At 38.0% G+C, this 26368-nt stretch overlaps 1 protein-coding gene across 14 annotated transcripts in view; it reads right to left on the bottom strand.

Annotated features, from left to right (window-relative positions):
• Window positions 1-26368, bottom strand: part of dmd (dystrophin) — a 726399-nt gene that overhangs the window by 401135 nt on the left and 298896 nt on the right. For all 14 annotated transcript variants that reach the window (XM_015364174.2, XM_015364177.2, XM_015364182.2 and 11 more), the window contains 9 exons: window positions 24329-24541; window positions 21571-21684; window positions 18441-18596; window positions 17455-17625; window positions 16001-16183; window positions 12672-12806; window positions 11944-12093; window positions 6927-7088; window positions 3043-3153 (listed from right to left, as the gene is read on the bottom strand). In XM_015364174.2, the coding sequence (XP_015219660.1) occupies window positions 3043-3153; window positions 6927-7088; window positions 11944-12093; window positions 12672-12806; window positions 16001-16183; window positions 17455-17625; window positions 18441-18596; window positions 21571-21684; window positions 24329-24541 (1395 nt within the window). The remainder of the gene's footprint in view (window positions 1-3042; window positions 3154-6926; window positions 7089-11943; window positions 12094-12671; window positions 12807-16000; window positions 16184-17454; window positions 17626-18440; window positions 18597-21570; window positions 21685-24328; window positions 24542-26368) is intronic.

The raw sequence follows: 26368 nt of genomic DNA, 5'->3' as shown, positions 1-26368 counted from the left end.
CAGCTTGGTACTAGAGAAAAAGAGCTGACACATACAGTAGGAGTGCACCAGAAACCCCCCTCATCAGGAACAGTGCGTCTGTTAATTAAAAATAATAAAACTTCCCAACAGGCAGGGCTGTTTTAAAAGCCATTAAAAATGGGTTACTTTTCAAGCAGCAACTGGATATTGAGTTCCATCCCCCTATTGACAAAATAATAAAACTCTGTCTCCTTAATGAGCCTTTTATAGAAGGGAGGCAATGACTTCCCCTGCAGACCTGTCTTCGTCTGTCCTTCCTCCCTCTTAATTAAACTGTAAAGGAAAAAAAATAAATCTGCAAACAATCTCGTCGTTTGAAAGGAGGCACCTGTTCTTTAGAGAAATGAAAATGGTGAAGTGAAAGGATAAATTTCAAACGAATAGAGTGTCAGGGGTTGTTGATGGATTTGACTCATTCACGTTGAATTTAATGTTTACACCATAGATTAAGCATTGTTCCCAAGAGCCAATGGGAAAAACACTCGACTTTACACCATTATTTTGAAACAACGCCTCCTTTTCCACCACCGTTCTCCTCAGGTCCTCAGAGAGGTTAGTAAAGAGAGAAGGCCAATTGGCTCATCGAGCTGTTTGGTTGCAAGCAGAGATTCCAGCAGAAAGCCATGACACCACCTTCAACAACTTCATAATTTTGAAGAAGTCCATAGTATTGACACTGCCGATGCCTTTGAGGATTTTGAGGAATTAAATCAGGGCCGGCCCCTAATAGTCTTCCATGTTCAAAACTAATAGATTCAGTTCTTGTAGCCTATGAGAGTATGACATTCTTTAAAGCCTGAGAATGCACCTATTCACTCTTCCTTGGACTGATTCCAGAGTAGCAATATCTTTTATAATACTGTACAGTGACCAATCTTATAAACGAGGTTGTTCTAGATCATTATATTCTTTTAACATAACACACCTTGATTTAAAGCCTATATTTTTAAACTATATACAGTATAATAACTTTGTTTGCATTTATATGGCTCCTCCACATTGTCTAGAAGAAGTACTGTAAATGATATGTCGTTTTAAATACCTACTCTAAGTCTTTTTTAAATGTAAGTTCTACAAGCTTAATGTTTCCCATCCAGTTTGAAACTTGTTTTTTTTCTGCCTGCACTTGTCAACATTAAGTGCCATGTGCCAGATGTTTTCTAAGCATCACCATAATTTGAGCTTTTATGCCATATCTGTACTTTCCTTATTTCTATGAATTATCAAGTTCTCAGTTCACATACAGTACAGTGCATGCATTACCACAGATGCCTACAGGAAGTAGAAACATGCACTACAGATATTGCATGAGTGATTCTAAGACGCTGATGGTTTATAGATGTTTATGTGGATTCATTCTATACCCTCATCACAACAATGTGGGGAAGCAATAAAAAATCAATCAGGATGCTGGGTTATATAACATAATGTGTGGAATTTAAATCAAGGTTAGTTATTTTCAAACTGAACAATGCATTCGTGAGATCCAATTTAGAATATTGTATAGTATTCAGTTTTGGTCATCAAACTGCAAAAAAAATCTATTATAGCCTTAGAGAGAAGTCAAAGAAGAGCAAAAAGAATGATTTCTGGTCTCAGGAGATTGTCAAATGCAGACAGGGTAAAACAGCTAAATCACATCAGTCCAGAACAAACAAGATTAAGATATTTCATCCAAGCATATAAAACCCTAGGGGATTTTACTGTAGATAAGATGAAATCAGGAGACTTCTTAAAATTCTGTAGCCAAATTAGGGGCGTAGACTCACACCTGAAAACTAAGAGGGACATTTTAGGATGGAGAATAGGAAATCCTCCTTTGCACACAGAGTAGGTATCTGGAACAGGTGTCTCAGTCAGGCAGTTGAGGAAACCAACTTTGGTTTCCTACGAGGAACACCTGGATGAATTTTAGCAATTTTACAACAAAATTCCTGAAAATGCTGAAATTACTGAAAAAGAAAAGACAGGTGGAATTCTCATATTTCTTAAATTCTTATTTTCGCTTAGGAATTTTGACTCCTTTAAGTACAGTAGGTGGTTTCCTGTCGGTGGGTGTCACTTCTGTTGCACTGACTATTGAGTTAATGGTCTATAAATAACATCCCTCATTTCCTTTAGTATAATTAGTAGAATAGCATCGCACCCTGGTAATTGGTTTCTCATAAAGGCTTCTCATGTGCCCATCCAAATCATGAAAGCACTGTTTCTCTGTTACTTTAAAACAGATGTTACAATGGATAAGTCCTTATGTTTCACTTAAAAAACATTTTCATTTTTACAGCTAGTTTTTATAACTTTCATTAATCATTATTTAGCAGAAGGCATTATCCGTGGACATAACACCTTAATACACCAAACAGAAAATCTCTGGTTACTTCTTTGAGCAAACTACCTGATCAGAAGTGATACAATATATATTTATTTTAAATTACATTATGTAAAGAAAAGCTGTTTTGAAAGAAAAGTTTGTATGGCTATTGCATAAGACAAAGAATACATCTGCAGCTGTTGGTATACTCAGCAACATGTGACATGTAACACATCAGCTAAATTTTTGGTAAACCACAGGAATCTAATATACTGTAGTTATCCAAAGATCCCCTTTGCAGCTGCACTGAAACAAGTTCAAGTATTAAATTTAGAAAAGCAAAGGTACAGACGGCACCTTCATTCTGCAATCTGAACAGAAAGTGTTGTTGTACCAGCCACTGAAATGTCCAAGAAGATTTATTTCACTATTTGCCTAGAAAAGTCATCCCTAACCCATTCAAATCATGCAGTTCTAATATGCCTGCATATGAAAACAAGTTATTTAACATACAGTAACTTGCTTAACACAGAGGGTATGACCTGAATTTCTGCATACAGGATTATTAAGGAGCTTAAGGTAAAACCTTAACTTTCCACTGGCTATCTTGCCCATGAAGCACCTCCTCCCACCAAGCTCAGGTGTCATGTTTCTTCTCTGAAAGCTGCTGAAAGACAGGCCTCAGCCAGACCGCAGCCCAGACCTCTCACCTGCGTCATGTTGATCTGAGACTGAACTCGCTCCGAGAGAGCCTTCCCCTCGTTCCTCTTCTTCATTTCGTCAAGGCTGATTTCATGGCTGCTCAGCTCTGACTGGATTTTCTTTTAAAATCAAGGGAAAAGGAGAAAAGAAAAAAAATAGCCTAGCTCATTCTGGATGAAAAGGATTTAATACTGACCACAAAACCACTTAATAATTTATTCAGGGAGATACCTGCCAAGCGTCACCTTTTCACCCCCTTGGGCATCTTCTGTAATTACTGTGGCTTTATAAAAACATGAGTTTTGGGAGTACACACGTCCTGTTTTTTTAAAAAGAATAAAAAATCTCTGGTGGCATAAAATGCATTACTGTTGGTTATAGGTTTTTTTTTAATAACTGTTCTATTCCTTGCTTCAGTTAAGGATCTTTCTGCAGTGATACATTCCTCCCCTAACACAATTATTGTTATTTTTGGCTTAGGCTTATCTCCTTTTAAAGATTAAAACCTTTCTTTTTTTTTCCTATCACACACATTAGGGATGATACAATAATAAAGCAAAAGATACATGAAAAAAAAAAATGTGTACAATACATTCACTCTAGTCCTTTCCCAGACAAGAGAGATATAAATGGGTCACCACACTGGTCTGCTTCTGTGTGATAAGAAGATATTGTGAAGGGGAAAGGTGTGAGCTCTGAAGGTCCCAGGTGTGCAGTCTGCACTCACTGGAGTGTGCCATGCTTCTAATTACAAAAGCCCTGTCTGTGCCACTCTACAATGCTTTGGCATCACAACAGCGTATTAACACCACTCCATAGCCCCTTGATATTGTAAGAGCAAATAAATAGTTAGTCTAGGCTAAGTAGTTATCAGATGTTTAATGCTCTGCCTGTGCTGCAGGAAAGATATCAGGGATCTCCAGTGGCAGAATTTAAATTTAGAAAGAGCCGGATGTGTGATGCCTGAAGATGCCTCTCAGTGCATTAATCCACAGCTGTCAATCTGCTTGTTATAGACTACTTTTAATTTTACAAGTCACCGAACAAGCTGTCGGTACAGTATATACTGTATAGAATAGCATCCTTATGCTGACCATAAGTAACCTTCAGCATCCGCAATATAAACTGTACATATATGTTCTTATTGTATTACATGTTCAAGATATACTATCAGACCTTGTGCACCAGCAGATGTCTTTCTGGAGTTCTCTATACAAGGATAAGAGGTTTTACTGACTGATTTGTTATGCAAATGTTACATAACATCCACTGAGACTGGCAGTGGATTCAGCTCCGAAACCAGCAATCTTATGCTTTTCCTTGGGTTTAAAGTGATGGAAGTTTAAATCATTACATTTGCTGAAGTTTTTTTCCGCATATAATACTTCATGCTAAATTCTAACTATTCCCTAGAAGGCAGAGCAGTTCCTCATGAAATTTGCACATTAGTGTTGATGATTTATGTAAACTACTACAACGGCTGCTAATTTGTTATTTTTTAACATTAAGAGATGTGAACAAAGTAGACTTGGTCTCCATGGATAGAAAATGCAATTCAACACAGATGTATCAATTCACAAAACACATCTGTGCACTTGGAAAACATGTTTTAAGTGCTGTCTACACACCACAAAAGTAAAAGTTAACTTGTGTTGGAGAACATTAAAATTAAAACTATGAAGCATAAATTGTGAGGTATGAGATCATCTTTGAGGGCAGGCTATTTTTTTTCCAGAACACGAAGTCTGGTTATTTGACATTATGAAAATGGAATATGATCCTGTAATAAGATGAACTGTGAAAATAACACTTGATTACAACTGCAGTATTTATTTTATGGAAGCTACTGATGTGTAAATAAAAATAAAGCAGATCAAATGTCTGAGATTTTCTTTGCAGTCAATTCATTAAAACACAGAAAAGAGATTATACTTTAACACTTCCATAAAGAAGAGTTTGGTAGTTTTTAGCTTTTAGTCCTCTGATTAGAAGCAACTCTCAACCTATAGTCATTTCCAAAGGAAATAGTTTCTACTGGTTGGAGTGTTGAGCAGAAAAGTTCACATGTAATGGCAGGCTCTTCTGAAAAGTTACAGGAACAGTACACATTTTTCAAGATTTTTAAGCGGAACACTCTTTAAAGTGCTAATTGACAATCTAATACTGAAACTCGGGTTACTGGTTGGTAGCTTTGCTTTTGGGGGAGTTTATTAAACGAATTCCACATAGTATCATACTGAAACAGTTTTACCTTCTGTGATTAGGACTTTCAATGTATAACATCGTGTGATGGTACTGAAATTTGGACTGGTTTCGTGTATATGCATTTGTGCTCTGCATGTACAAATGTGGCCATTCTTGCACTTACAGTGATTAATGTCTCTTAAGCCTATTACATATGGATAACAGGCTGACTTTAAGCCAGTTTATCTTTTAATGCTGCTGTGAATGGCAAGGAGTTTCTATTTTCGCCATTCAAAGTATCAGAGCTACCAATGATATCTAATTCCCTGGAAGCCAGACCTGTGCATACAACTCAGACAGGTGGAAAGGTAATGATGTAGAAAGGAGGGAGTAAAAACTTCCTCCTTGTTCCCGGCATCAAGCATTTCCTGTGGACCACCACAAGATGGGGTATGGCTCCCATGAAAAAATACTACTTCTACCTTAGTAATCAAAGTAGCAAGGAAACCCACATTATTCGCTGAAGATTTGATTGGTAATTAATTATTTTTTGCTCCTGATTTAAAATGGATATCACTGTGCGATTGGTCATTTGAAGTAAATGAAGCAGGTAACATCTATGTTTACATACAGTGTTTTTCTGTACAACATACTGCATTCTTTTTTGTTTGCCTTCTGAATACTACAAACTGAATTTCGGGTACCTTAACAATAAATCACAGAATGTATTTAATTGTAACACGTAAGCTAGAAGAATAATATTTACATTTGTAAGTAAGCTAATTCCAGCAAATACGGTTTTGATTTAACAGCACTTTATGATATAATGAAAAATGTATTTGCCACATTACGTTTCCAATTACTGAACCTGCTTTCTTAACTCACTAAGTGAGAGACTGCTCAGATTTGATCTTCAGCAGATCAGTTACTCATTGGTAGCCATCTCTAAGCCTGATCTCAAAAACTGACCGAGGCTGGAACTGCCATTGGTGAGCACTGGGATGAGACACCTCTGAGGTAAACCTGGTTGCTGCTATAATTGGTGCTCATGAACCAATAGGTGACAATCTGCCCTGACAATCTACTCCAGTATGGTGACCACTAAGACTGTGTTTTAGGAAGTGCTCAGTTTGAGATTAAACATTCTACTGGGGTCCAGACTGCGTGGTGACTAAAATCCCTGTTGTATCCATGAAATCCTTGGCACAGTTCATACTGTAAGAGTAAGAGTGTTAATCCCAGCGTCCTTTAGAAATTCCACTTTACAGTTTGCGTAATGTGGCCTGGAATTCAACTGGCAAAGCAGTCTCACTTCTCCATCTCATCTCCTGAGTGCTGTAGTGGTGGCTGAAGTGGGTCCCCTCCTACAGTATATAGTGTGTCGAGCAATGTGGGATCTTTTAAGATAAAAAAGGCACTATAAACGCAAGGAAGTGCTCATTATTAGTAATAAAAGTACCAGACTTCAATACATACTCCATGGTTTGCTGAAAAGAATAAAAACAGTAGAGGTTTAACACTTTGTTGCTTCTGTATTACTGTCATTTCTTACTTTAAATTAACAATGGAGCTTGTTTGGGATGTGACGTAAAGAGTTGTTGAAATACTTTATGGTGTTGCAAGCTCAGGTTGCAAAAGAGTAAATGACTTGCCTTTTGTGTCAAAGTATTTTTCCACGTTCAGCTTTTTATAATATACTGTTCTTTACCTGTGCTTCCTGTGGTATTTGACCTGCATCAACGTGATCGGCTATATAGGCAGAGAGGTGGCGGTCTATGGTTGCTAGAGATTCCTGAATCAAGCGAAGGGCTTTGTCCGTCTCCTGGGCTGACTGGATACTCTGCTCCAGCATCTGTTGCCTCCTAACAGCCTTAAAAAGAAAACGATCAACAGGTTGTTAACTGATTAATGGAAGAGAATTTTAAGTTCCAGTAGGAATCACAGCAATCCACCATTTGGTTATCTCCTGCCTTCAAAGGCTTACCTTGTAAAAAATTAGTAAAATTAAAGTTTTTGTTAAACTGTATCTCACTAATTTGTTCTTAATATTCTTGCCGTACATCTTTTAAGTATTTCTCAAAGAGATTTTTATGCATGGGCAATAGCTACTAAAGTTCAAAGAGAATCAAACAGTAGAATGTGAATACTACAAAAGGTCTATTATCATTATTTTAAATCCCATTTAAATAGATTTAGAATAAAGTGCATGTCAAAAGACATACTGTAGCAAAAGTGATAAGACCAAAAAAAGGAAAAACTGCATACTAAGGGTTCAGACATTTCATTCAGGAAGAAGATGTACTGTTCCTGAGGAATTTTGTCCATGTGAAGAAATACTTCTGGCACATATTTTATGGCATATTAAACTTAATTGCACAGTAAAACACAAACATTTTTGTCTTTGCACTACGATTTAAACCCATAGTAAAATGTTCCCAATTACACAAACAGTTCTTAATCTAAGTACCCAATTAAAGTCACTGCCAAAGTACAGCACCCCACTTGTCTGGTAGCCTCGCATAAACAGCACATGTGACCTCTAAAAATTTTAAAAAGAGAAATTCTAGGAGCGTTAATGCTACTGTAGCTGCACAACAAAATTTAAATGACATAAAATCAGAATGCTACCTTTTTGTAAGATAACGTCCTCGTGAGCTTTCTGCCCATAAAAGCTGTTCTCCTTGAGCAGGAAGCATTGACGTCTCACTCACTCACTCAGTTCCCGTCCCTCAGTCCACTCAGTATGTGTTGACTGCCACCCTGATTAAGGCTTTCAACCTCCCTCCATGACCAGGAACACCATTCAGCTATTCACAGCCATTGTACTCTGATCTCATTACACACTGTAGTTGAGGAGCTTTCTTACACTAAGAACAGGGGCAGCACAGAAAGCTAATCCATTCCAGAAGAAGTTATGCCCCATACTGCTATTTATAACCACAGGCATTAAAGTGAAAACAGTAAACGATGTTCAGTTACCATATTTCTGTTAATGTTTTACGTTACCTTTGTTGCATTCTATTATAAGAACTTAAGAAAGGCTGCATACAAGAGGAAGCCATTTGGCTCATCTGCTTGTTAGGAGCTTATTGATCTTAGGATCTCATCAATTCTGATTTTTCTTTGAGAAAAAAACATTGAGGTCCTTTGATTACGTTAGAACTGTGAAAACCATTCAATATTAAATTGACATTATACATAGATATACTATGGATTTTTAATATCTTTTTAGTTTTTAAAATGCACACCTGTATAAAATAGAGGTTTCATACAGAATTATGCGTGCATGTACTGTATAGTGTATAGAAAGCAGGCAGAGTAAGGTACTGTACTTTACTGAGTTAAAAACAGAACTGCTAATATTAAGCTACAATCACTGCTATGAAACATAATTTTAATAAAATGTGAAAAAAGCATTTTCAAAGCTTAGAAAATACTTAGAGACTGAATGTTATAAAAAGGGAGTGATTATAAACCATTCCATTAATAAGTAGAGAGAATAGGTTTAAAGGGATATGCTGTACAGTAAAACTTCATAGCACGCATGGAACAGAAACAGAGGAAAATACTTTACAGTATATGCAGTATTTCTCATCACTTTGAGGGTGTTACAATCTTTGTATAAATACATAAATTATTTCTTAGTTATCACACAATAGAGCAGTCTACTGCAGTTTGATGTGTTTTAATCATGGAGATGTGCGACAACCAGAACTTTTTTACAAATAATACACAAAAAACCTGCATGTCAGTTATTTTAATGGTGTCTTCTGATGCAAAACACAGTAACCCTCTTATAAAGGCCTTAATTATGCTGAATTGAATTAACCTTAACCTTTATTGCCCCTAAGGGAATTTGCCTGTTAACGGATGTCTTCTACTGTAGTTTCAAAGACAAAATACTCTAAAGGAATTGTAAAGATAAAAAGATTTTGTCAGTTACTACTTTACTTCCAAAAACAAGCTTGCCATCAGTTAACTTCACAGCCTCTTTACCCTTATCAATGGTAAAAAATACATGGAGAAATAATTTCCTATTTCTTTCTACAGGACTGGCCCTTGACGTGCTCAATCTGCACACTCCCTAGTACAGTTCACATTGAAAAGCTGCAGACTCCCCAACGCCCAGACACAGTAAAGAGATTTAGGGACTAGAAGCTAAGCTTGATGTCCTTTTGTCCTCAAGGGTTTTTCTGCAGCACTTGTTGTGATTCACCCTGTATCCATAGTCTATAAAAGAGACCACAGCACTGCCCTTGGCCTTATGTTTAACTACTGTACATCTTATTTCAACTCTTACAACCTTACGTTCCTTAAAGCTGATCCACGGGTTCATGCCTTGTTGTTCACTTCCTTATTTTGTTAACGCCATTACGAATCTCCTGTTCCTTTGTAGAGCTTCATCCCTGAATGATTTTGAAAGTTCCTTGGTTCTTCATGGTTGAATCTTTGCTTGAAATTCACTGCCTGACAAGAGGGACCTCACACAGACAGGTGTGTTTATTTTGAAGTCACATGAATCACAACTTGTGCACGCAGACAGAGGTCACTCAACTAACTGTGTACTGTAGCTTGTTAAGGTAATTTTGTGCACCTAATTTAATGTCAATTTGGCACAGCAAAGGCTTTGAAAACTTAATCACGCTGACATTCCTATGATTTTTCTTCCGTATTATCTGTTTTTTTTGCTTTAAATGTGCGGTGTAGCGGGTGGCACGGTGTGACAGTGGTGATCCAGCGCTGGGGCCCCCGAGCTCAGTTCCTGACCTGTGGTGCTGTCTGCATGGAGTTTTGTATCTTCTCCCCCGTTTGTATGGGTTTTCACTGGGTGCTCCAGTATCCTCCCTCAGTCCAGAGAGATACTGGAAGGTTAATTGGCTTGGCTTCTATGACAACTGGCCCTGTTGTGAGTGTGCGTGTGTCTGGGTCTGTGTGTGCCCTGCGATGGGCTGACGCTCCATCCACCGTGCTCCATGGCGTGCCTTGTCTCCAGCTCCCCCCTGCCCACGTACTGGATTGGGTGAAGTGGTTAGAGAGTGGATGGGCGGACGTGTGGAGTAGGTGGCGAATTTAAGTGTCAATTGCTGCCTGGGAGTGTCCTGACTGCAAGCTTTAAAACAACAAAACAGGAAAACTCTGCAACTTTTGAGAGGCACTGTATATAAAAATGACAAATTGTAGTCATTTCTTCTGGAAGACCAATGTCTTCTCAAAGAAGGAATGGCTTCATATACAGTATACAGTTACCGGGTTACATTAGGATTCTGTTCCATAGCTCAATTTTACATAAGCCGGAAGTGACCTTCATTCAGCCACGGCCTGAACACGTGTAGAGAATTACCATTCGTGATATTGCAGCGCTCCTCCATTATTTTCCCTGGCTCTGTCAGTGAGTGGGGAAGGAGGGACAGGAGAGAAGAATTGCAGGCTCACCAGGGTTAATTGTCCTTTAATGGTTAACAGGTGTGTGTGCTGATCATGGAGGGGGATAGGGAGCAAGAGAGAGAAGGTAGCAGCAGCTACTGTGGCAGCCCATCAGGAACAGTGTGGGAACTTTCTCATTTGCATATGGGGTGAGAGTAATGGCATATATATCGATGAATGAAAAAAAAAACATTTTAAAACCCTTTAATTAAAATAATTAAACATCCAATATAGCATAAACATGTTAATATGCAGTACAGCAAATAAATTAGGCATTTGAGAGAGTGCGAATTACCTTTAAACAAATTTATAAACAGTGTACGTTTCATTCCGCCTGAACTGCATTGTTCCCTAATTAAACACCAAATGAAACACAAGGCAAATAATACAATTATTCAAATCACTTTGGTGCTGACTCTTATGATTGCAATAAGAGTGCTTGACAATTCTCAGTGGAAAAGCGTGAGATGGTACGCAGAAGTTTCCATATGTGAGTGAAAGCAAAACGAGACTGAAGTGTGAAACAGAGCTACTTACTTTGACTCCACACTACTCATCTGTGGAAGGATCTTACCACATTATTTGCTCTTAAAGTAAGATAAGTTACATGTAACTCAAAAATGTGATCATGGGACCCATGTAAGGTACTGTACATAACCTGGGGAGTTAATGACTTTAGAAACTTTTAGCTTCAATTTAAAATCTATTTCAGTTTTTTCTTCCAATTCCAATTAACATCTGTACATTTTCAATTCACACGCTTTAACTGAAATTAGAAATTTATTTTTTTCTAATTTTAAACCTCAATAACAAAGTAACTTTTAGAAAATGGAGAATGCATTTAAAAAACATGTTGCAAGAACTGTGTTGCAAGCTTTAATTTGCATACTTCATACAGTAATTAAAACTCCTCAAGGCTGTTAAAAACATATGTTCCATCTAGCAAACGTTCCTTTATACAGTATATATACAGTACAGTAACAACCCCCACCCACAATTTAAGTAAAAAGTCAGCACCCAAACTCTACGGGTTGAAGAACAACCCCAAAACAATCAAAAGACACAAAGATACATGAAGGATGCCTAGGTTATTGAGTTATTCTTAATATTAATGTTATTCAGAACCTGGGTCATCACGTTCGGGAACAATTCTTGAAAATGATAAGCAAAGGTGATTGAAACATCAAACACATACTTAACCCACACACTACTAGAGTTAAGAACAGAAAACCGAAGCACCTATTGATATAAGGAGTTGTCAATATGCTAAGATTTTGAAATGAATAGTCAGACAGACTCACCTGCTGTAGTAGTTCCTCGCACCGAGTGTTAAACGTTTCCAGCTTCTCATTGATGAGCTCATCCAGAACCCTGCCATCTGTCAGAGTTTGGGCCAGCTCACGGATCTGATTGCGGTTGTCTTCTGGGTGCCGAAGACTGCTCTCCAAGGACTTGGGAGAGAAAAGTCAAGGAGCTTTTAAACACTGTCATGCCCTGCCTTTATCAGTGGCTCTATCTACAAATGTGTCACTCGAGATGGCTTGATTACATCATCTTGAAGAGGTACAGAGGTGATCAGGTGCATCTTTTATGCAATACAAAAGGCATTTAAACCTAGAATAAGCTTCTGCATTCGATGCTGCCCTGAGGACTCGACTTAGTAACTAGTCATCACCTGAACGTGTACAAGGATTCTTTGGTTCAATAACATAAATGTACAGATTAAAAAAAACATGATTCATTAGTGATTCACAGACAGATACCTATCTTCTTCTTTTATGTATAAAAGGGTAATGCAATAACCTGACGCTACTGTATTTGTCTTTTTTGCAATACTGTACATCTGCATAATTACAGCAACAGCTATAAGTAATTCATGTGCCCTGTAAAGCCCACAAAGACTGGCTTAGAGGAGAACTGACAAATAGGTCTGAGACAGAAAAGGACTGCATTTGACTTGATTTTTTTCTGCTGCGATGGCTTATATGCAGTTCTGCAACAGCTCAATTGCTGGTTCTGCAGGACTCACATCCAGTGCCTCGGAGATCTCCTCCGCACCACCCTGAATGTTCTCTGTGTTCCTGAGCTTCAGCTCCAGCTCGTCCAGCCACCTGTTCTCTGCCTCCAGGTAAGACAGCAGCTCACACCAGCAGGCCCACACCTCCTGCGGAGAAACAACACACACTCGCGGTTAGGTGCCTTGTGAAAGCCGTGTGGGAAGCTCTGGGCGCAGAACTTAAAACATATTGACAGCCTATTAAACCCAAACCCCTTTATTTACCCTCACCATACTGTACATACCTCTGCAGTCAACAGTGAAGGAAGGAAGAGTGAAACCCACTCAAAGAAAAAGAAAAACACATGTAGATTTGGTTTAAAAATAGACTGTTCCCCATAGCCTTCTCACACAGTTATCCTATATGATGAGTATTCATGGAAGGATGTGCCACAAAAGTACATAATTCTCACACACTCCAGAGTCAAGATCCATCATGGATTGATAAATGCAACACACTTTAAAAAAAAGCAGGTTTAGGACCTTTAAGCTCCCATAAGTGCTTAAGGTCATTAATTTCCACGCATTTTTATTATCGCATCTGCATCAGGCATCCCCAAGGGCACTTTCAGTTAGAGAAGCGAGGATGGGAATGGATCAGTACAATGATTCTGCAGTCTTTGGTTATACCCTTTGGACCAAACCTCAAAGCTCATGTAAGGCATAAATCCAACCAAGGCTTGTATAAAAGTAGAGCCTTGAATGTACAGTAATTTCGTAATCTATATTTTATTTCTGGGGTGTAAAAATCTGTATGTTTCTGAGAATATCTGTGTTTTTCTTCCTTTCATTATTTTAAGACATTGATTGTACTGTACACATTTCCCTGGGGTCCAAACTTTCAAAGAATGCTAAATTCCAAGTATGTTTAATCCAGTGTTTTTCTTCCATTTCAAATTATATACTTTTTCTCATCATCACTTCAGTTTCCAGTTGAGGACTTTATGCCAAACATTTCCTTTCTAGACTGCGGTAAATATACTGTGCAGAAGAAAAATGGTGTGGCAGCATTGTTGTTTCACAATTCTAGGGCACTGGGTCTAATTCTGAACGTACTGTACAGTAGGCACCTGTCTTTATGGAGTCTGACTATTCTCCTCATGTTCTCAGAGGGTTTCCACCAGGTAATCAGGTTTCCTCCTACTAACTTCAAAGGCATGCTGGGAGGTTAATTACCTACTCTAAATTGTCTGTCCCCCGAGAAAGGGCACTACGCACCTCATTAATTTGTCACTGCCCAATGTTCGAATTCAATTATGGGTTTCTACAATACATTATTTATTTTTTGTGATAACACAACTACAGCTCAGTACAAGCAACAATTGATATACTGTAAGAGGGATAGGCTTGTATTGGTTGGTCCATTCCATTCAGATTTCTGATTTCCAGCTTGTTTGCATCTTGAAAATACAATGAAAAAATACAATGCCTTCTCTTGAAAAGTGGGGTTGACATACTGATTTGATATACTGTACTCTCATTCTTCTTGGATATCAGCAGAACTGGGGAGAGTACAAATAATCACCTGCATTCTATACAGTATGTCAAGGAATGATATTCACTAATTTACTAAGTGCAATAATAATAACATATCTGCCAAGTTTAGCATCTGCTAGCAACTGATAGTTAAGTTTTTTTAACAATCTAACAAACTAGAGATGCAGGATGTCAGTAATTATTTCTACAAATCCATAGACATCTTGAAAGATGGAACGTACCAATACTTATACTGTACCTGCAGCTACATATAATGTAGTGTATATCAAATAATAAATCATAATAATAAAAAAATGTATACTATGCACATTATCTATGTCAGAACAGAACAACATAGGATTACTTTACTGTATGTGCACAACACTTTTCGAAAGCTGCACAAAAAATATGAATTTCTTATTAATAATAAACATCGCCTTAATGACCACATTTCATTCTCTGGAAGTGCATTTTTTGGAATAAAATAAGTATTCAAAACCTTACCTCGGAAGCAAAGGAAGGGCAAAATGCCCATCTAATTCTGTTTCTGGATTGTGCAATTTAAAGACAATCTACAGTCTCTATAGAGCTCCAATCGTTCATTGAGTTCTATTGCAACTGCAATAAAAGCACTGTAGTTGTGACACTACAACATATTTTGAAAGTAATATAAACATTAATAGAAACATACTGTATGTCCCAAATAGTAATATTTGGGAAAACATTTTCTTATTGTAAAATTAAAAAAATGATTTTATCATTAAAAAATGATTTAATCTTACATTAAACACAATTGTACAGCTGTCTTTAAAAAAAGTAACTGGATGCCGACTAGCATGACTAGCATGATGTATGTCAACACTAATTCATTTGTTACATTTTTTAAAAAAATAGAGGGTTATCTGTTCAGGCATGCAAAAATATTGGTAAGGCTGGAACTTAAGGGAAGAAAAATGAACAATGTTCTAAATGTCAGTTTCTCATTATATCACAGCCTGTTTCCGGACTTTTAGCCTCCATTTTTAAGCATTCTTTGTCAGTGAGCTATTTCTCAAAAGCTCTGCTTGTTTTTTCACCACCATAGCAGTCATCTGTCTTCCCAGCTTCATGTGTTGCTCAGCTCATTGGTTTTATATAAACTCCCCTCGTCACTGATTGCACATGGACTCATGGGCAGCTTTCCAGGCAACAGATTTAAATGTCCACTTGCTACTCTGCCCCATTAGAGTGAGCCCAGATATCTGACCAATACAACATGGATACTTTTCAGGTGAATTAACTTAGATGTCTTTAATAATATTCATTGCATACACTTATATAGTGTTATTCTGGACACTTCACTCAAAGTGCTTTACAGGTAATGAGGGCTTCCCTCCACCACCACCAGTGTGCAGCCCCACCATAGTGCGCCAGTACACTCCCCACACACCAGCTCACACTAGGGAGGAGAACAGAGTGATGAAGCCAGTTCAGAGTTGGGGATTATTAAGAGGCCATGACTGGTAAGGGGGAAATTTGACTAGGACAATGGGGTAACTAACACCCCTACTCTTTTCGAAAAAATGCCCTGGAATTCATGACCACAGAAAGCCAGGAACTCGGTTTTACGTCTCATCCAAAGGATGATCCAACAGATGGTGCAAAAATACTTAATATATTTAGAAATATACATTTTTACACCAATAGCATAAAACCAGAGCATAAGTTCCTATGCATGTTAATATTGTCAGCGTGTCATAGAATGTACAGTAAGTAGAAAATAGGGAGTCTGTAACTGTTATGTGGTTATCCCACTCCCATATGCCCCCTATGTGCTTAGGAATCACCTCCAAAGTTTTGCATTTCCCATTCAGTCTGCTGCAGAGTCTTTGGTAGTTGGAGGTGAGGACCTCCAGTTCCGACTTCAGAGCTTCGTGAGCTGCAGGCGGCGCCTTGGCAATGAAGCTGTTCACAGAGTCCGTGAGCAGCTTCACCTTCACCTCCTTCTGTTGCACCTCTTCTTTCGCCCTCTGAAAGAACGACAAAGGCAATGACGGCACACATACTGTACACGAACACCGTAACGTGTCCTGAACTGTCTTCATGAGTCCTTTCATTATATGTGAGCTCAGTGTAGTACAGCGTTTATTTTGGTATTCCCATCTACATTGTATCCCTAATTAAACAGTGTAATAGATCCATTGTATTTGTCTAAAAAACGACACCCTCAATGTTGCTAAATTTGTGGGCGACACTGACACAGAGATTAAGAAATCTGACAATATACAGGAGCTGAAGAGAATATTTTCTATTGTTACTGTAACACAAATACACATTTCAGCTTTCACAAGGTCTTGTAGCTGGTGACGGATGATGAGTTGTAAGAGCTCATTAGCAGCAGAATTAGCGATATCTCCATTGTTATGACAGACCACCTGCATATTTAGCATATGGAAATATCCTTCCTCTCCACAACAAGCCCTATTCAACCAGCAGGCAGTCCAGGTTCCGCATGAGTACAGTTGCCACCACTACACCCTGCCTTCATCACTTTAAAACATTCAGAAAATTAAAATCTTCATGCTTCTCTGTTAATGATTGCCTGTCAGGTAAAAGAAACTCATTATGTCTCCCCTTGATAGAGTACGAAGCAGATGAGGAAGAGATGCTGGCTTGATTACGTGCTTGTATTTCCACAAAGGTCCTGACAAAATAAAAAAGACTTCCCATGGTCACAGGATTTCACCTTATTCGATGTTATGCCATCTAGGTTGGCAGAGACATACTGTGCAGTCAGAGACCACAATAATGCTTTCTTTGAGCTACAGCATTTAAATCACTATATCTGGAATGTGTATAATGTCAAAATTGATAACATGTTCTTATTCTGTTTATATTACAATACAATATTCTTTTTCTCTGATATTTCAGTTCAGAGGAATGTTTTGTTTGCATTGACTTCTCATCAAGATATCCTATTTTTTTTAAAAAAAATATGAATAGACCTACTGTACACGCCAAAATTTAATCAGCACAGAAGCAACTGCACCTGCAAGTTTCTTTTTTTTTTTCATTTTAACATGGACTGACATTCACTTGATAGCCCAATATTTCTTTGTCCAGGCAGTAAATGGGCTGAAATCTCATCTGTTAGTTTGAAATATGAAAGGGCACTTAGAAACAGATGATCAAGATCAACACAATACAAAGCAAAATGAGAGAAAGGACAGTAAAAAAATCTTTCTCATAAATCGGGGTTTCTAGCATGTTGAGATTTTGTACGTCTTAATCTGCTGAGTACCTTCAGCTCCTCAACTGCCTTCTTAAGCTCTTCCGGTGTCTTGTACTCAAAGTCCCTCTCCAGAAAGTCCTCCTCAGCCTGTGTGATCCATTCCTGCATCTCCGAAAGGTCCTTCCTCAAGCTCACTGTCTTGTCCAGCCCGCCTTTCAGGGCAGATTTTTTTGCATATGCCTTTAAAAGACAAAAGAGGATTCAATCATGATGGTCTTCCAAAACAGACAGGATTATGCAGGTAGTCCCAAACTTAAAATGTATAATTAGAATAAGGGAAAGGTTAATGAATATTAAAGGGCATGGTAAGACAGATCACACAGTTCAGTAAGGTGACTCCAGGGATGTGAACACATGAAAACTCACATGGCAACACTGTGCAATACAAAAGAGTATGCAAGTATTTCCAACAAAGAGACTCCAAAGCAGCCCCCTCACAGGCTACTGAAGAAAACCAACACAGTGAAGCCCATTATATACCCCAAACACTACTAATTAGACCCATGGGATTTCTAAACCCTTCATCAACTATTTATGAATCGCCACCTAGTGAGCCTATTTACAAGTGAGAGGGGCCCCTTTGCCACCTCTAGTGGCAGCTCAGCTGTTATTACAGTGTCTCCAAGGACTATCCTGCAACACATGTACATATTTGGAAATATGTTACTCATATCCATAAACTATCATTTAAGAACATTTTCTACTGCTATTTCTACTACAATGAACATGCTTATCAATAAATGTGTTTTATGGGCTATAAAAAATGAACAAATTTGCTTTACCAAATTTGTGATCTAGGGTGGTATCACCTAAAGTGATTTACACATTGTAGCAAAGCCGCTCGGATCAAGACAAAATTAGAGAACTGGCAAAAATCCAAATGCACCCACTTTAGAAGAAGCAGGCTTGTCAGGCAACAGAATACAGCTACCCACTGCTTTGTATAGTAGCTCAACGTCACCTTCATTCCTAAAGATGGGGTTTTCCCTCTGTACCTGTTTGCAGACATTGTCCCACTGGATATTGAGGTCCGAAATCTCTTTCTGCAACTTGCTGGCAAATGCCGGCTCTGCTTCCTTTCTCAGGGTCTGCCCCACATCGTTGATGCCATTCAGACTAGGCTGGATTGTGTTGATGTCATTTACCAAGGCCTAGAGAAAAAAAAACAGACATTTTCAGAAAATATTTATTATTTGTCTAAATGGTTTTTTAAGTCAACCCTGACTGTATCTGACTAATATGGCAGATCACGTTGTTTTTTTGGCAGGTGGGTGTTTTATTAGAATTCTTTGCTGGAAGGAGTAGTGTATGTTTTATTTACTATTGGACGCTGCATTGATTTTCAAAAGTTTATAGTGCCTTGCGTCAAGCTCCTGTAACAAATTACCAACTAACTAATTGCATTATTGATTATAACACACCTCTGCAAAGAAGTCCATTGTTTATGGTGAAGATGGTAATTCTGTTTGTGTCTGTTTCTGTTTGACTTAGTTTGTGCAGCTAAGGGGAACTCACCGTGAATTTACTGGGGATGTCAGGTGAAACAATTCTTAGCAGACCTGGCTGTAATGAATAATTTGTCAAATAAGGTGAATGGATTCATTTTCTAGATAAGTGTTATGAGTGTTTCTGCTGAACCTTTTAACATTAGAGACAAACAAAATTTGTAGATGAGCTGAGATGCTGCCCTCTCTTCATCAGTGCCCCTTGCCCTGCCCCTATTGTCTGTGCATTTGGGCTGTTTTTAGATCAGGCTATTTGCTCACACCAATGATTGTTACTTTGATGCTGTAAATAAGGCACTATGAACTTTCAGTGTTTCAGATGCCGAGCACACTTAATTCCCTGCAGCCATATATAGCCACTTACACCGCCAGCAGCCATATCACCCTGCAACTCACAACTGGCAGCCCATTGAAGCTCAGCAGGGATGAGCCTGGTCAGTAAATCAATAGGAGACCACCAGGCAAGTTAAGGTTGCTGCTGGAAGAGGTGTTAGTGGGGCCAACAGGGGGCGCTCACCCTGCAGTCTGTGTGGGTCCAAATGCCCCAGTATAGTGACGGGGACACTATACTATAAAAAGGCGCCGTCCTACATGGAGACCTAAAACTGAGGTCCTCACTCACTGTGATCGTTAAAAATCCCAGATTAAAGTTGTTAGCCCAGCATCCTGACGAAATTTCCCATTGGCCTTTACCAATCATGGCCTCCTAATAATCCCCATCTAAAAATTGTCTAAATCACGCTATTCTCCTCTACACTGATAGCTGGTGTGTGGGGAGTGTACTGGTGCACTATGGCTGCCCTTGATTGTCCATGTGGGGGCTGCACACTGGTGGTGGTGGAGGGGAGTCGCCATTTCCTCTTTGAGTGGAGTGTCCAGAAAAGCGTTAATGAAGTAAAAGGAATTATTATTAATTATTACAGTGGTAAAGCAGCCTATGGCAGGATTGGCTTTAAACTGTTATTGAGGTGTGGCTGGTCAGTCCACTTGTCCACTCTCTGTTGCAGTACCTGACAAATAAAAGAATCTGTATCTGTGATGGTCATCAATATATTAAGTACCGTCCAAGGACCTACAGTATGTAATTTATGTTTGTCAATTGAATGATAAATATCCATTATCATTTCTTGATTACATCTCTTAATGCTCACTTTTGTATAGTTATGCTATTTACAGTATACTCCCTCAGCAAATGTTGTTCTTCCCATACTGAGCACAGGATCACTCTTGGGCTATCATAATCAGATTAACACATTTGAGAACGTGATATTAATCAGCCCATTTTGTACTGCAGTTTCCCAGAAAAACCGGGAGCCAACATCTATCAAGAATTGCGAGTGCTGTAGTTTGCTTACTCATTTTTTATTTACACAGAATCTCTGCAGCACAGCTCAGAATTGGCTCATTAATCACTTAATTGCTGCAAAATCTAAAGCTATAGATGTATACAGCACATGTTCAATATCACTCAAACCTCACTTCATTCACTTAACATAATGTGCTAAAAAAGAGACAAGAACAGCAGCTCCATCTGGAAATTAGGCAATTAAAAAAAATCCTCAGTAAAAGAGCAAATTGAGCGCAAATTTTCAGGAAATACCCAAAATGCATTTTAGCTTTTTTTCTCATTATAAATGAAACCCTACTGCACATCTGTAATTGTTAAATACTTATTTAAAAGCTATCATGGCATTATAATGGTGGAGAAGTCCTTACTGTCACAATGAAATAGAACTATTACTGTATGGACAAAAACATCACTAAAAACATTAGCGAGGTAAGGTGATTTTTACCATAATTAAGCTTTTATGTGCTGTATTAGTGTCAAAATGAATGCCATGTATTGTAATTAAGAAACAGTGAAAGCCAATAAAAGACATTTTTTTTAAATTTGTGAACAGAAGAAACAACTGACATTTATAATCACCCACTTAAAGTAACATGAAATCTCAGATGTTCGTTAGTATTATTGGCACTGCAGGAGCACCTTCAGAAACATACAGTACACAGATTGAAAGTAGCAAAAATGCTTAATTGAGAGCAAGACATACTAGCTTCTTCCCTTCTAGGTTTTTACGGATACAACACATTCATTAAAGCTATAAACTGATCAGTCTTTACTATTCTATCTCCTAGGCACAAAGGTAACACAATCATTATGGTACGGGTAATAAAAGAGTATCTGCTAGAGATTGCCCTGATATCCTATGTTTCCAACCTCCAGCCCTCAAATTAACTGCAGGGCTTACTAAGGGAGCACATGGATTTTGCAGCTTCCCTTTAATACCCTATGTTCATGCTAAACCAGAGAAAATACATCAAGATGTTCAAATCAGAGAATTTTAGAATTGGTCTATGGATTACAAATGGCTAAGTAGAAGTGACATTTTCCTCTAAAGCAATGAGTTGAGTATCTGAAATTCAGCAGAATTAGAACCTACGTAAAATTTTGTTATTCATTTTAAATGCATGAAAAGCATTGCATGTATAGTACCTGTACTTCACAATCTTCAATAATTGGGGACTACGGTAGTTATCAATGGTGGTGACAGGAAAGACACATGGCAGTAACACACAGGGATGCAATTTTTGAAAAGGAGCTGAAAGGCTTGCCCCTCACCGTGCACTGTTCTAGCTGCTTCTCCAGGGCCTCTGAATCTCCCAGTGCAGGCCACTCTTCATTCAGAAACACATCAACCTCCGCCATCCATTTCTTCAGGGTCTTGGTGTCGTTCTGGGAAACAAAGGGCAGGCTTACAGAAATAAGGCACAGCTCACACACAATCATGATATACTGTACACGCTCACTTAAACACAACTTTGGATGCCGACTAAAGGAGTCCCTTTGGCCCCCTTTGCTCATTAGGAAGCTTACTAGCAAAGTAAGCTGGAAGAGACTTTGGGATTCAACCAACTAAACAGGAAGCCAATTTCCCACCACAACAAATTCAATTTTATTTTTCTACTGTGACACTGTTGCCTTGTTACTTAGTCAAAGATTTAATATACCCACATGACATTTCCTCTACATCTCCTTTCTTGGTGGCACCTCAAGATCTGGTGACTACCTCAAGCATAATGCAGGCATTCGACTGTGATTTCAGATTTTTTTAGAATGAAGGATTTTAACTCGTTTAATTTACCAATTTCTAACAACTGTCTGTGACCTTTCTCGCTATTCGTCTTTGAACTCTTTCTAAGCTTATAACACCCTTTTTTGCACATTGAGGTACCAAATGTAAATGCAACGTTTCAAAAGAAGATTCACTAGCATTTTGCAAAGCTTGGGCACAAATTCCTTTGATTTAAATTCCAATTCAAATATCAAAGATGTTGTAAACCTAGACGTTTAAAAGCTAATTCTTCAGAAGGAGTCATTTGTTCTTCTGAATCAGTAACACACCATTTTCTGTCACTTGTTGGAACATCAGCTCTGCTTCTAGATGGCTCAATCAGCTGTGGCCAGGGCCTGTTCTGGTCTGGGCACACACCATTCGCACTCTACACTGTTTTGTGTACACTACACTGTCTGTATGTGCTCCAGTTCACAGCTGTGGTTGCACACATCAATCACTGGAGATGCTGCCCCTGTGTGATTCCCTGTGACTGTGGACTACAGCCCTTTCTAGATCTATTCTTACGCCTCTACCGATGTGAGCTTAATCTCCCTATAGGGCATGTTGACTATTTCCTCTAATTCTGCTAAATCTGTCTAGCAGTAGAGATTAGCTAGCTGGATTTCAAGACCGGGGATCTTAAACTTGAGGTGCCGAAACATCTGATGGATTCGCAGATAACCCCTCCCTAGATGTCACTATCTGGAAAACCAATCAACCTGCAATGGCTTTTAACTGCAGTTTCTTAGTACCTCTTTTTAAACATTTATTTAACTTTTCTGTAAGGATTTAGCTAATTTAATACTCAAGTGATGTATCATTTTCTTCTATGTTATACAGAAAATGCGTTGGTCATATAAAGATGTATAGTATGGTGTGTTTTTAGTATATTACTGTATTAAAATACATTAATAAATAATTATTAGTATATGGTTGGTTAAAAGAACATGCTCTATAAATGTGTTAAGACACGTGTAATCATTTTTAGCAAAACAGTATATTACAGTAATGTTTACAAGGTATTACAGTATTTTAAACAGTTATGCATTTGACATAATTTACATTAATTTACATGAAGACAGTGCTAAAAAAAGTCCTGACTATAGCAGATGACATAAGATCAGATTTGGTGACTACCTCAAACCTAATGTAATGCATTCAACTGGGGGGTTTCAGGTTAGATGACTTGTGGGTATTACAAAAATAAACAGTAACAATAATAAAATCAGCACAGCATTCCCCAAGTGATACTGTAGCTCCACAGCAATACGGAAGAGCAGATCATGTGAAGCTGCAGCTCATTAGCATCAAACCAGCAATTATCGGTAACCAGTGAAAAATGATCACTTAGACAATTAGCTATTGACTCTGCAGTTGAGAAGAACAAAGCACTTTTGCCTGACATGATAAATGTAATAAGTTTCAAACCCCTGCATTAGCAGGGGTGCCAAGATTTAAATTAGTGCTGTTTAGAAATTTAATAGCGTACGTACTGTAATACCAGCTTGTGAAGTGAGCCACAGCAACAAACAGTACACATCAACATGCAGAATGTTTTAATGACAACCTTTCCAAACTTCAATGCAATTTGACTGCAAAAAAATCCTACTGTGAAAGACTTTCTATAGTATCTTACTAAGTAAATTAAAAAAAAGAAAATATTTGCCTACGGTATGCTTTTTTTTAAATGTAGAAACATATTACACATTAACCAGTAATAATAATGTCATATTTAAAAGTAGTAGCTATTTAATTATTAAATTAATAATTAAATAATCTTGACAGAAAACCTAATAATTGGTTTGAGCATGTTTTCTGTGTGCCTGTTACTAGCATCTCCAGTGATGATCAGAAATTGGGCAGAACTGTTTGATGTTGTGCATTAATTTGGGAAATTTGGGAATTCATCTAATGACTTGGAGTAGGTTCTGTCAGCTTACCCACAGAGGACAAACATGACCTCAGAAGATGTGCACTTAAGAAACAGATTCCAAATGTTCATTATAAATATGAAGCACCTGTCATCCAGAATGATCATTAGCCTAATATAATGAAAACCATCATATGCTGAGGTTAATGAGTGAACACATACAACATGTCAAATGATGGGTAATTACCAAATACCCCCCCATAATTGAAGTGATTAATCCTTCATCGAGACCAGTCTATACACTGTAACAGGCACAGGAGATCACTGTTTTTTAGTCAGTACCTGCATCTTAAAGGAGGTTGATCCCAAAATAATGAAAAATAAACTCTTACTTGGAACTGCTGAAGTTTGGTCATGAGTTCCTCTAGTTTCTGGGACTGTTCGCCCAGCTGAGCCGAAAGTCTCTTCCAGCGGAGCAGGATAGCCTCAATCTCCAGACGATATTTCTGACTGATCTCGACTGGAGCTTTCTGGCACAGCTCGTCCATAGTCGAGGTCAGGTAGTTGAGACCACTCTGCTGCTCTTGCAAGGATACCTGCAAAGCCTGAGCACGCAAGAAGAAGAAGAAACGTTCCATCAAAGCAATCTACTGTCATTCATTCAAGGCATAACTAAATTTTATTGTATTACATTTAAAATGAGACTACTATGAGATTAAAGTCTAAATAAAGATGAAGATTTGTTCTGCATGTGATGTCTGCCATTTTCATCATTTAATTAATGAAAAAATTCTGCTTCTGCTGTACTTTAAAAGTACCCGTTGGGAAAACCAATTCATTGGTATTGCAACATTACGTTAGCATTTAAAACTGTAATACTGTTCAGTACCTAGGATAATTTTCAGTGCTGATATTAAAGGGCTTCACCCCATTTAAATGACTACTGGTGCTGTAAAACACTAACAGTGACGTGCATAACGTACAGCATACAGCATTCTGCACAATGTAGCTAAAGGACTATGGTCTTAGAGCAGTCCATTAGTTTAGCTTACACCTCCCCTGAGCGTGGAAAAGCAATGTTATTGCACACAAGGTCTGTCACAAACACTAACTTAACATTAACAACTTAAACCAATTATGAACGTGGGAGCCCCGTGCCTCCATTGTATTGGAAAGCTGGGTGTTAATAGATGATTCTGTAGCAGGAATAGTATAAAGGCAGAGCCAGGAGGTTCTGTTTCACTTCATCTGGTAGAAGAACAGTAACAGCCTGCTAAAATTCCCAGAGAGTTAATAACAAGCTATCCCTGACAATTTGGCTATAATCCAGAACATATCACTCTTATCGGTTTTTATACTGACCACTTTATATTATTTTCTGGCCTCAAGTGCTGTGCACTGTACAGTCCAAAGCTCAGAGCAAGCTCTTCTGGTTCTCATTAGTGACTGCAAAGCTTTTCCTGGTAATCCATCTCTGCTTCCAGCTTACTACTTTTCTATCACTTGACATGTATCACCGGACTCTGGCATGGGAATAACAATTTCTAAGTCGTAGTTCAAGACCTTCAACACTGGCTTAACAATGTTATAAAAAAAAGAACAGATTGTGCAACTGCTGTTTAATATTAATATCTGCTATTAAAAATGCTTCATACTGTAATCTTAAGTATTTATCAAGGTTAAAGCTTGTAATCAAAGTTAGATCACCAAACCTACTGCACATGTACCTGTATAAGTGTATATATGTTGTGATCAGAGACCTACAGTATTTGCTGATGCGATGTTACACATTTTTATAGACAATTAAGCTGATGTCAAAATCACATGTCTGTGTTTTTTCATTAAAGCTTTGATATGGAAGGAAGGACAGAAGGAAAATTAATCACAACTAAGGACCACAGAAAGAATTTTAAAAGCCGAAGTCTTTACCAAAAAGTCAGACCCAGTTTCACTGCCATGGTTTATTATAATAATAACATTATTATATTAAACAAGTTCATTTAAAGTGAATGTTTTTAGGAAAAAGTGCATAGATTTGAGTTTTTGAATCATTATGACTTTTGGGTTTCTCAACATGTACTGTATATTTACTCCTGCAACATATAGTCTACATGCCTCTTTTCATTTTGCCAAAATCATTCTAAAGGAGACTAAATATTTAAACTATCAAGCAGATACAAATACACTGAGCCTGCTTTCCATGAAAATCTTATTTTAGGGAGAAAAGCTTTTTTAGCATTACATTTTAGAAGGCAGTATCCAAAGGTGTCTTTGATCACAGAGACTTGCATAGGATGAAAGGAGAATATCAACAAACTTTGACACCTGTCATGTGTATCACCACCATAATCATTTCATTAAAATGATTTACTATAGAGAATGTATTTTTTTAATGTATCTTATGTGATGTACTGTATTAAACATGATAAATA

The sequence above is a fragment of the Lepisosteus oculatus genome, chromosome 15 (genome assembly GCF_040954835.1).
Source record: "Lepisosteus oculatus isolate fLepOcu1 chromosome 15, fLepOcu1.hap2, whole genome shotgun sequence".
In the NCBI taxonomy this organism is placed as follows: Eukaryota; Metazoa; Chordata; class Actinopteri; order Semionotiformes; family Lepisosteidae; genus Lepisosteus; species Lepisosteus oculatus.
This window is presented reverse-complemented; position numbering and strand designations above follow the sequence as displayed.